At 41.9% G+C, this 12,500-nt stretch overlaps 1 protein-coding gene across 1 annotated transcript in view; it reads left to right on the forward strand.

The window, feature by feature from the left end:
- LOC128698150 (uncharacterized) overlaps positions 1-3,463 on the forward strand; it is a 10,842-nt gene extending 7,379 nt beyond the window's left edge. Inside the window, exons 3-5 of the mRNA XM_053790255.2 lie at positions 1,204-1,324; positions 1,803-1,955; positions 2,248-3,463. Of these exons, the coding sequence (XP_053646230.2) occupies positions 1,204-1,324; positions 1,803-1,955; positions 2,248-2,646 (673 nt within the window). The 3' untranslated portion in view covers positions 2,647-3,463. The remainder of the gene's footprint in view (positions 1-1,203; positions 1,325-1,802; positions 1,956-2,247) is intronic.
- The last annotated feature ends 9,037 nt before the right edge of the window (positions 3,464-12,500 follow it).

Consider the following 12,500-nt stretch of genomic DNA (forward strand, 5'->3'; position numbering starts at 1 on the left):
TTATCAATTTCTCTCCTTACCTGTTCTCCTTTCCTTTTCTTAGAGAGTGGCATAGCTCCCTAACGGGCTGCCTTTAGACCACTCATCCACAGATGTCTCAAAAAGCTAGGTAACCTTGTTACAAGATATATTTCTTCGTAGCCCATACACACCAGTGAGCCTCAGGCAGGGTTTCCATTTATTTTATTCTCCTCCTGTACGTTCTGGCCACACTAGCGATTTTATATCAATGTACCAAGCAGAGGTATTTATAGGTTTCGAACGCATATCCGGAGAGTCATAGCTCCCCAACGTGACGCCATGGAGAATTGAGACACTTATGTAACACATAGGAATCTTTATTGAAGAAACGTTTCGCCACACAGTGGCTTCATCAGTCCAATACAAAGTAGAAATGGGTAAGGAGAGGAGGAGTTTGAGATAATCAGTCCCTCAACCTGCAATCGATGTGTTTAGTCCATCACTCTTGTAGGAAGTGCAGTATAGGGCAAGAGAGGTGGCTTATATACTGCAGTCAGATGAGTCGAAGCAGGAGGCGGGATCACTAGTGACAGGTCCCACTGTGATCCCCCCGTCTCCTGCTTCAACTCGTCTGACTGCAGTATATAAGCCACCTCTCTGGCCCTATGCTGCACTTCCTACAAGAGTGATGGACTAAACACATCGATTCCAGGTTGAGGGACTGATTGCCTCAAACTCATCCTCTCCTTATCCATTTCTACTTTGTATTGGACTGATGAAGCCACTGTGTGGCGAAACGTTCCTTCAATAAAGATTCCTATGTGTTGCATAAGTGTCTCAATTCTTCAACTTGTCGGTTTTTAAACCATTCATCACACGTGACGCCATGAACTACTCAGCTACAGATAGCCCAAAATGCTAGGTCCTTTGATACAAAATCGCTTGTGTGGTCAAAACATAAAAGAGGACAGTATCTAGAAATTATGCCCGAGGTTCACTCGTGTGCCTGGCACTAGGAAGAAACTTGGCTTGTAACCAGGCTACCTAGCTTCTTCAGACAACTGTAGCTGTGTGGTCTAAGGTGTCATTGTGGAAACAAAACCATAATCGTAAACAGCAACAAACGTGGATTCGAATCCTGCTGGCCACTATGTCTTTATGTATATTACTATATATTTATTTTTAATATGGAATTACACTAAAAAAAACAATAATATTTTTGTGTATTGGTGTGTTGCTCAGGTGCGTTGCTGTGTGGCGGCCCTACATGTTCCATAAGTTATCCACGGTGACATGCGTATTGGTGATGGAGGGGGTACTCTGCCTTTACGCTTTTCTGCCCTGGATTCTAGGTCTCTGCCTGGTAGGTTGTACCACGGATAACAGTTCTAGTATACTATAAACTGATGTTTATTACGTTTGAAATTTGTTTTGAGCCCAAAGACATGTTAATGTTTGGAACAATTCTAATGGAGGAGAGGAACTAAGATGAGGCTAAGTATTGGGTATTAGATACTGAATATGAGATAACGGAATTAAGCATTCAGCTTATTGTTAGAAATTCAATTGAGGGGATGGGAGTTCGGCTGAGGTAAACGATATCTGCTGAGAGGGAAAGATATTTATAGAGGGATATGAACCTGGGTGAGGGTAAGAGTTCCTCTGAGAGGAAGTTGTCTGATTCATGGTTTTCTGTTTAGAACGACGAATAAGCCTGAGAACTGGAAATAAAGTTTGGAAGATATTGTCCAGTGTAGTTTAAAGAGCTAGGAGTAGACTAAAACATGTGCTGATACATGTTTTGTTTTCAATAAATTCGTGTTCATATTTCTTGACTACAGGGATACGATAGGATCACCTACAGTGGAAAGTACTCATCTGTGAGATTTGGGGAGAACTCTGTGTTACACAAGATGGTCTTCACTTGGTACAGCGTTAACTACTGCCTTACATTCATGGCAACACTCTTCGCATACTTATTCATGATAGCGACGGTAAGTGTTCACTCTCGACGTACCCAGTGCCAGGCAAGACTAACATTCATAACTGTCCATGTCGACCTAACAGGCACCAGGCATGATTAATGTTTATAATATTGTGAAGTGCCGAGAATCCATGCATCAGGTTAGTCATGCTAGTAGTAAGAAACAATGTCTGAATCTCATAATAGTCAAGTAAAAAAAAAAATGCTACAAACAGAAAATGCGTTCAAGTTTCATTAAATTTAACCTTCACAATTAAACTAATGAATGTCATCTAATACGTATTTTTTTATATGTCCTTTAGATTATTCTTCAAGAGAAAAAGTTGTCAGTTGATCAGAGAAGCGCCACGACCATGGACCATGTCTACTTCAGCATCCACGTGGTAATATTAACGAATCTTGTGCTGGATGGTCCACATGTCATCGTCCACCTGCTCAGCAACCAGCGTCTAGCATCCATCATCACCCACATGATTTTCTTCCTCCACTTAATAATTGATCCCATGGTCTTTGTAGGTTTTAACCTACATTACCGACGCGCTGTTCTTCACCGTATGTATAAATGTCTGCCCGTCGCTATTTCCTCCAAACTTAGACCTCTAGAACCAAACGACGACACACTGAGGATGCAAGATACACCTCTGGAAAAGTGCTCAGGGCAGCCAGAAGGAGTTTACAACACTTGTGTCATTAAATATTAATTGCTCCCTAATAGTGGTTAAGAACACTTCATTATTATCAAGGAGGAAATATTGCCCCAAGTTTTAGCTGACGTCTTTTGCAAGATGAACATCAACTAACACAATATACTATAGAAAAACTGCTGTGTAAATTACGGTAGTTCAAACAATAATATATAATTTTTCCAAAACCTAAAGAATTAATTGAGTATATCGAGCAAGTTGTGATGAAAGAGATTACAATTAAACCTAAATGACTTTTACACTAGACAGAGGAAATATAAGTTTCCATTAAATTATTTTACATCAGAAAAGAACTAAATAACGAGGATGGAAACAGAGGGAGTGAATGATTCTGTGATATGTATGATCATGCTTTAACTAAAACTATGAAACACGTCTGAGGAAAGATCAAGAGCCCTGAGGCTTGGTTATTTCTCTGGGAGAAGCAGGTTCATTCTGCACACATGAAAAGTTCCTCGGGAATGGGTGTTATAGTGTAGGGTGGGGAGCAGTCCAGGCTTATATTGATGTCTTTGTCACCAAGTTGGGAGAATCCAGAAAATTCTTTAAGTAAACAATGTTATTTTCTCTTCATTGTTACATATACATAGAAATCACACCAGCTAGTGATTTTGTGTGAACACACACAAAAACACTCACATACATACATATACACAGACATGAACGATCATGTACACGCGCACACACACATGCATATGCTTGTGAGTGTGTTTGTGTGCTTGTGTGTATGCGTACGTGTTGTTAGGTAATACACACATGCAACAGTTAGGTATTTTTATTTCGAAACGTTTCGCCTACACAGTAGGCTTCTTCAGTCGAGTACAGAAAAGTTGAAAGAAACAGAACATACTTGAAGACGATGTAATCAGTCCATCACCCTTAAAGTTTTGAGGTGGTCAGTCCCTCAGTTTCATACTATGGAACAATGCTCTTCTCCAGACTGAGGGACTGACCACATCAAAACTTTAAGGGTGATGGACTGATTACATCGTCTTCAAGTATCTTCTGCTTCTATCAACTTTTCTGTACTCGACTGAAGAAGCCTACTGTGTAGGCGAAACGTTTCGAAATAAAGATACCTAACTGTTGCATATGTGTCTTACCTAACAACCTGTCGGTATTTTATACCTTTTTAATGTTCATGCGTACCTGTGTATGTGAGCAATGATCTATTTGTAATCTTCAGCTACGGTAGCGTAGTTGTGCTCGTTCAGTTCCGTCTTCAATACTCTGTTTATCATTCATTTTTAAATTACAACGCTTATTAATTTAACTTTTAATGCATTGTATTGGTCAGTCTCTTTCACAAGAAAAAGTCGTACGATCCTTTCCGCTTCACTTTTTCTTCAATTTGTAACCATGACCTCTTGTTGTCCCTGTTGCAGCTACTTCATCTAATCTTTCAAGTCCCTTCAGTACTTTATATGGTGTTATCATGTCTCCTCTTTTCCCCTTATCAGCCAAAAGTCATTTCAAATATTTTAAACCATAAATCATGATTCCCACAGCACAGCTTTGGCAACCATGTATGGCTGTTCTTAAATTTTCTAACTTATAAGAACATAAGAAAGGAGGAACACTGCAGAAGGCCTGTTGGCCCATACTGATCAAGCCCTTTACAATCCAACCCACTAACAGAAAAATTGCCCAACCCACTTTCAGTGCTACCCTAACAATAAGCTTTGATAAATCTATTTACTCATGTGCAAGTCCCACTCAAATCCGACCCCTCTCACTTATGTATTTATCCAACCTAAACGTGAAACTACCAAAGGTTTTAGCCTCAATAACCCTACTAGGCAGACTGTTCCACTCATCAAGTACCCTATTTCCAAGCCAATACTTTCTATATCCTTTCTAAATCTAAAATTATGTAATTTGAATTCATTATTGTGATTGTTCATATGTTCATAATTGGGGACAACACAACCGCTGCGTGTTCAGTTTTGGTCTTAAATAAGTGATATACAACTTTCTTAATAAGTAAGACATGTGCAACAACTGTGTATCTTTATCATTGAATGAAACGTTTACGCCAACACAGGAGGCTTCGTCAGTCGAATACAGAGAAGATTAAACTGGAGGCAGCAGGTGTAGTAACGATATAAAGTTGATGTAATGAGTCCATCAAGCTATAGAAATAGTGTTCCAGGTAATCAGTCCCTCAGCCTGCAAAACTGTTCAGCTCCATAGTCTGGAACAATGTGAAGCTGAAGCATAAGAATGCAGTTTTAAATACTACTACACCTACTGTTTCCAATTTAAACTTCTCTGTATTTGACTGAAGCAGCTCACTGTGTAGGCGAAACGTTTCAGTCAGCAATAATAATAATCAAATGTTGCAAATGTGTTTTAATTTTCAGCTTGTCGATATTATACATCATTATACATTATTTTCAATATAGTTTGATACAGCAACACAACGGTACAGAGGACATCTTCCACACAGCAACACAACGGTACAGAGGACATCTTCCACACAGCAACACAACGGTACAGAGGACATCTTCCACACAGCAACACAACGGTACAGAGGACATCTTCCACACAGCAACACAACGGTACAGAGGACATCTTCCACACAGCAACACAACGGTACTGAGGACATCTTCCACACAGCAACACAACGGTACAGAGGACATCTTCCACACAGCAACACAACGGTACAGAGGACATCTTCCACACAGCAACACAACGGTACAGAGGACATCTTCCACACAGCAACACAACGGTACAGAGGACATCTTCCACACAGCAACACAACGGTACAGAGGACATCTTCCACACAGCAACACAACGGTACAGAGGACATCTTCCACACAGCAACACAACGGTACAGAGGACATCTTCCACACAGCAACACAACGGTACAGAGGACATCTTCCACACAGCAACACAACGGTACAGAGGACATCTTCCACACAGCAACACAACGGTACAGAGGACATCTTCCACACAGCAACACAACGGTACAGAGGACATCTTCCACACAGCAACACAACGGTACAGAGGACATCTTCCACACAGCAACACAACGGTACAGAGGACATCTTCCACACAGCAACACAACGGTACAGAGGACATCTTCCACACAGCAACACAACGGTACAGAGGACATCTTCCACACAGCAACACAACGGTACAGAGGACATCTTCCACACAGCAACACAACGGTACTGAGGACATCTTCCACACAGCAACACAACGGTACAGAGGACATCTTCCACACAGCAACACAACGGTACAGAGGACATCTTCCACACAGCAACACAACGGTACAGAGGACATCTTCCACACAGCAACACAACGGTACAGAGGACATCTTCCACACAGCAACACAACGGTACTGAGGACATCTTCCACACAGCAACACAACGGCACAGAGGACATCTTCCACACAGCAACACAACGGTACAGAGGACATCTTCCACACAGCAACACAACGGTACAGAGGACATCTTCCACACAGCAACACAACGGTACAGAGGACATCTTCCACAACGTCAATGTTTAACTGCTAGTTATAAGTGAAAAGATTGAGATTGTTTAGCATGGACCAGTAGGCACTCTGTAGTGTTCTTCAAATTCTTGCACTCTTAATTCTACCAGTGGTTCCCGCCTTCTGCAAAGTCTTCGAAACCTTCATGCCTCACCTTCGACAGTATTTATGACTTCACTTATATGCGTATTCAGCCTCACATTGTGTACTCGCCTAATTGTGGTTGCAGGGGTCGAGACTCAGCTCCTGGCCCCGCCTCGTCACTGAGTGCTACTAGGTCATCTCTCCCCTCTGCTCCATGAGCTTTATCATACTTCGTCTTAAAGCTATGTATGGTTCCTGCCGCCACTGCCTCACTTGCTAGGCTATTCCACTTCCTGACTACTCTATGACTGAAGAAATACTTCTTAACATCCCTTTGACTCATCTGGATCTTCAACTTCCAACTGTGACCCCTTGTTTCTGTGTCCCTTTTCTGGAACATCTCGTCTCTGCCCGCCTTGTGTATTCCACGCAGTAGTTTGCATGTCGTTATCATGTCTCCCCTAACCCTCCAGTCCTCCAGTGTCGTCAGGCCGAGTTCCCTTAACCTTTCTTCATAGGACATTCCCCTTAGCTCTGGAACTAACCTTGTCGCAAACCTTTTCACTTTCTCTAATTTCTTGACGTGCTTGACCCGGTGTGGGTTCCAAACAGGTGCTGCCTACTCCAATGTGGGCCTGACGTACACGGTGTACAGTGTCTTGAACGATTCCTTACTAAGGTATAGGAACGCTGTTCTCAGGTTTGCCAGACTCCCACATGCTGCACCAGTTATCTGGTTGATGTGTGCTTCCGGAGACGTGCTCGGTGTTACACTCACTCTAAGATCTTTCTCCTTGAGCAAGGTTTGCAGTCTCTGACCACCTAGCCTATACTCCGTCTGCGGTCTTCTGTTCCCTTCCCCGATTTTCATGACTTAGCATTTGGCGGGGTTAAATTCGAGAAGCCAGTTGCTGGACCAGGTGTCCAGTCTGTCCAGGTCTCTTTGAAGTCCTGCCTGATCCTCATCTGATTTAATTCTCCTCATTAACTTCACATCATCTGCGAACAGGGACACTTCTGAGTCTAACCCTTCCATCATGTCATTCACATATACCAAAAATAGCACTGGTCCTAGGACCGACCCCTGTGGGACCCCGCTCGTCACAGGTCCCACTGTGATCCCTCATCACGTACGATGACTCGTTGTTGCCTGTCACGTATTCTCTGATCCATTGTAGTGCCCTTTCTGTTATACACGCCTGATCATCTAGCTTCTGCACTAATCTCTTGTGAGGAACTGTGTTAAAGGCCTTCTTGCAGTCCAAGAAGATGCAATCAACCCACCCTCTCTCTCGTGTCTTACTTCTGTTACTGTGTCATAAAACTCCAGAAGGTCTGTGCTACAGGATTTGCCTTCCATTAATCTGTGCTGATTGGCGTTTATACTCTTGTTCCGTTCCAGGTGTTCCACCACTCTCATCCTGATAATCTTCTCCATGACTTTGCATACTGTACACGTCAGTGACACTGGTCTATAGTTTAGTGCCTCTTTTCTGTCTCCTTTTTTAAAAATGGGAACTACATTTGCCGTCTTCCATACCTCAGGTAGTTGCCCAGTCTCAAGGGATGTGTTGAAGATTGTGGTTAGTGGCACACACAGCATATCCGCCCCCTCTCTAAGGACCCACGGGGAGATGTCTGATCCCATTGCCTTTGAGGTATCAATGTTCCTTAGCAGCTTCTTCACCTCCTCAGTTGTATGTCATCCAACACTTGTAGGTATATTCCATGCTGGTGTCCCCCTCTGTTCTGTCCTCCCAGAGGCCTTCCTGTCTCCACTGTAAATACTTCTTAAATCTCATGTTGAGCTCCTCACATACCTCTTGATCGTTTCTTGTGAGTTCCCCACCTTCTTTCCTCAGCCTGATCACCTGGTCTTTGACTGTTGTCTTCCTCCTAATGCGGCTATACAGCAGTTTCAGGTCAGACTTGACTTTCGATGCTATGTCTTTTCGTACTGCCGCTGGGCCTCCCTCCTTACCTGTGCATACTCGTTTCTGGCTCTTCGACTAATTTCTTAATTTTCCTGGGTTCTTTGCCTCCTGTACCTTTTCCATTCTCTGGTGCACTTAATTTTTTGCCTGCCTACACCTTCGGGTAAACCAAGGACTCACTTTGGTCTTCCCATTTTTTCTATTGCCCTTGGGAACAAACCTTTCCTCTGCCTCCCTGCATTTTGTTGTTACATTTTCCATCATCTCGTCTACCGACTTTCCTACCAGTTCTCTGTCCTACTGAATCTCCTGCAGGAAGTTCCTCATACCTGTGTAGTCCCCCCTTTTATAGTTTGGCTTTTCCCATTCAACTGTTGCCCTCTCCACTTTTAACTCTACTATATATTAAAAACTCAGAACCACGTGATCACTAGCTCCAAGGGGATTCTCGTAAGTGATGTCCTCAATGTCTGATCTGCTCAGGGCGAACAGAAGGTCCAGTCTTGCTGGTTCATCCTCCCCTCTCTCTCTGGTAGTGTCCTTAACATGTTGATGCATGAGGTTTTCCAGTACCCCATCCATCATCTAGGCTCTCCAAGTTTCAGGACCCCCATGTGGCTCCAGGTTTTCCGAATCGATCTCCCCGTGGTTGAAATCGCCCATAACCAGTAACTTTGCTCTGCTCGAGTGATCTCTTCTTGCCACTCAGCCAGTGTGTCCACCATCGCTTTGTTTTCTTCGTACTCCTCTCTTGGCCTCCTGCAGTTCTGTGGTGGGTTATACATCACTCCAATGACTACTTTATGTTCCCCAGACTGAACTGTACCTATGTGTGTGTGTGTGTGTGTGTGTGTGTGTGTGTGTGTGTGTGTGTGTGGGGTAGAAGACTGCAGGAGGTTTACTGGTCCATACTCGGCAGGTCTTCTCAATACAAACCTCTATCAAATATTTGTTCACCATGTTCTTAAAGATATTTAGCGTCAGCTTCAGGAATCCTGCTAAACTGTGCTCTGCAGATCCCATTCAAATCTAATCCTCTTCGCGCGTAAAACTGGCTAACCTGTTTTATAACTGCCAGCACCCAATGTTCTAGCTTCTTTCACCCTACTTGGTACATTGTTCTGCTCTCTTTTAAGTATATTTACGAACCAATTCTTAACTACATAATTTCTGAATCTAAATCTGTCTAGTTTGAACCTTATTTTTCGAATGCTTTTGACTGCGATATTTCTCTGTATATACCCGCCTGTTGATATATAATATATATATATATATATATATATATATATATATATATATATATATATATATATATATATATATATATGTCGTGCCGAATAGGCAGAACTTGTGATCTTGGCTTAAATAGCAACGCTCATCTTGCCAAATAGGACAAGTGAAAATTTGTAAATGCAATAATTTCGCCAAAATCATTCTGAACCTTATGAAAAAAATATATTTGACTGTGTTTGTTTAGCACTAAATTACTGTAAACGTATTTAAAATATATTTAGTGGGGTAAGGCTAAAATAAATTGCTCTTGTTATAATAAGGTTAGGTAAGTTTTCTAAGATTCTTTTGGTGCAAAATTAAAAATTTTTACACTAACATTAATGAAAAAAATATATCTTTAAACGTATAAGAGAAAATTTCAAAAAGGTCTTAATTTTAAATGAGTTCTTGCTAATTGACCAGTTTTACATATTCGGCACGACATTATATATAAATATATATATATATAAATATATATATATATAAATATATATATATATATATATATATATATATATATATATATATATATATATATATATATATATATTTTATTATTTTTTTATTATCACACTGGCCGATTCCCACCAAGGCAGGGTGGCCCGAAAAAGAAAAACTTTCACCATCATTCACTCCATCACTGTCTTGCCAGAAGGGTGCTTTACACTACAGTTTTTAAACTGCAACATTAACACCCCTCCTTCAGAGTGCAGGCACTGTACTTCCCATCTCCAGGACTCAAGTCCGGCCTGCCGGTTTCCCTGAATCCCTTCATAAATGTTACTTTGCTCACACTCCAACAGCACGTCAAGTATTAAAAACCATTTGTCTCCATTCACTCCTATCAAACACGCTCACGCATGCCTGCTGGAAGTCCAAGCCCCTCGCACACAAAACCTCCTTTACCCCCTCCCTCCAACCCTTCCTAGGCCGACCCCTACCCCGCCTTCCTTCCACTACAGACTGATACACTCTTGAAGTCATTCTGTTTCGCTCCATTCTCTCTACATGTCCGAACCACCTCAACAACTCTTCCTCAGCCCTCTGGACAACAGTTTTGGTAATCCCGCACCTCCTCCTAACTTCCAAACTACGAATTCTCTGCATTATATTCACACCACACATTGCCCTCAGACATGACATCTCCACTGCCTCCAGCCTTCTCCTCGCTGCAACATTCATCACCCACGCTTCACACCCATATAAGAGCGTTGGTAAAACTATACTCTCATACATTCCCCTCTTTGCCTCCAAGGACAAAGTTCTTTGTCTCCACAGACTCCTAAGTGCACCACTCACTCTTTTTCCCTCATCAATTCTATGATTCACCTCATCTTTCATAGACCCATCCGCTGACACGTCCACTCCCAAATATCTGAATACGTTCACCTCCTCCACACTCTCTCCCTCCAATCTGATATTCAATCTTTCATCACCTAATCTTTTTGTTATCCTCATAACCTTACTCTTTCCTGTATTCACCTTTAATTTTCTTCTTTTGCACACCCTACCAAATTCATCCACCAATCTCTGCAACTTCTCTTCAGAATCTCCCAAGAGCACAGTGTCATCAGCAAAGAGCAGCTGTGACAACTCCCACTTTGTGTGTGATTCTTTATCTTTTAACTCCACGCCTCTTGCCAAGACCCTCGCATTTACTTCTCTTACAACCCCATCTATAAATATATTAAACAACCACGGTGACATCACACATCCTTGTCTAAGGCCTACTTTTACTGGGAAAAAATTTCCCTCTTTCCTGTGTACTCTAACTTGAGCCTCACTATCCTCGTAAAAACTCTTCACTGCTTTCAGTAACCTACCTCCTACACCATACACTTGCAACATCTGCCACATTGCCCCCCTATCCACCCTGTCATACGCCTTTTCCAAATCCATAAATGCCACAAAGACCTCTTTAGCCTTATCTAAATACTGTTCACTTATATGTTTCACTGTAAACACCTGGTCCACACACCCCCTACCTTTCCTAAAGCCTCCTTGTTCATCTGCTATCCTATTCTCCGTCTTACTCTTAATTCTTTCAATTATAACCCTACCATACACTTTACCAGGTACACTCAACAGACTTATCCCCCTATAATTTTTGCACTCTCTTTTATCCCCTTTGCCTTTATACAAAGGAACTATGCATGCTCTCTGCCAATCCCTAGGTACCTTACCCTCTTCCATACATTTATTAAATAATTGCACCAACCACTCCAAAACTATATCCCCACCTGCTTTTAACATTTCTATCTTTATCCCATCAATCCCGGCTGCCTTACCCCCTTTCATTTTACCTACTGCCTCACGAACTTCCCCCACACTCACAACTGGCTCTTCCTCACTCCTACAAGATGTTATTCCTCCTTGCCCTATACACGAAATCACAGCTTCCCTATCTTCATCAACATTTAACAATTCCTCAAAATATTCCCTCCATCTTCCCAATACCTCTAACTCTCCATTTAATAACTCTCCTCTCCTATTTTTAACTGACAAATCCATTTGTTCTCTAGGCTTTCTTAACTTGTTAATCTCACTCCAAAACTTTTTCTTATTTTCAACAAAATTTGTTGATAACATCTCACCCACTCTCTCATTTGCTCTCTTTTTACATTGCTTCACCACTCTCTTAACTTCTCTCTTTTTCTCCATATACTCTTCCCTCCTTGCATCACTTCTACTTTGTAAAAACTTCTCATATGCTAACTTTTTCTCCCTTACTACTCTCTTTACATCATCATTCCACCAATCGCTCCTCTTCCCTCCTGCACCCACTTTCCTGTAACCACAAACTTCTGCTGAACACTCTAACACTACATTTTTAAACCTACCCCATACCTCTTCGACCCCATTGCCTATGCTCTCATTAGCCCATCTATCCTCCAATAGCTGTTTATATCTTACCCTAACTGCCTCCTCTTTTAGTTTATAAACCTTCACCTCTCTCTTCCCTGATGCTTCTATTCTCCTTGTATCCCATCTACCTTTTACTCTCAGTGTAGCTACAACTAGAAAGTGATCTGATATATCTGTGGCCCCTCTATAAACATGTA

This window comes from Cherax quadricarinatus, chromosome 63 (assembly GCF_038502225.1).
Source record: "Cherax quadricarinatus isolate ZL_2023a chromosome 63, ASM3850222v1, whole genome shotgun sequence".
Lineage (NCBI taxonomy): Eukaryota > Metazoa > Arthropoda > Malacostraca > Decapoda > Parastacidae > Cherax > Cherax quadricarinatus.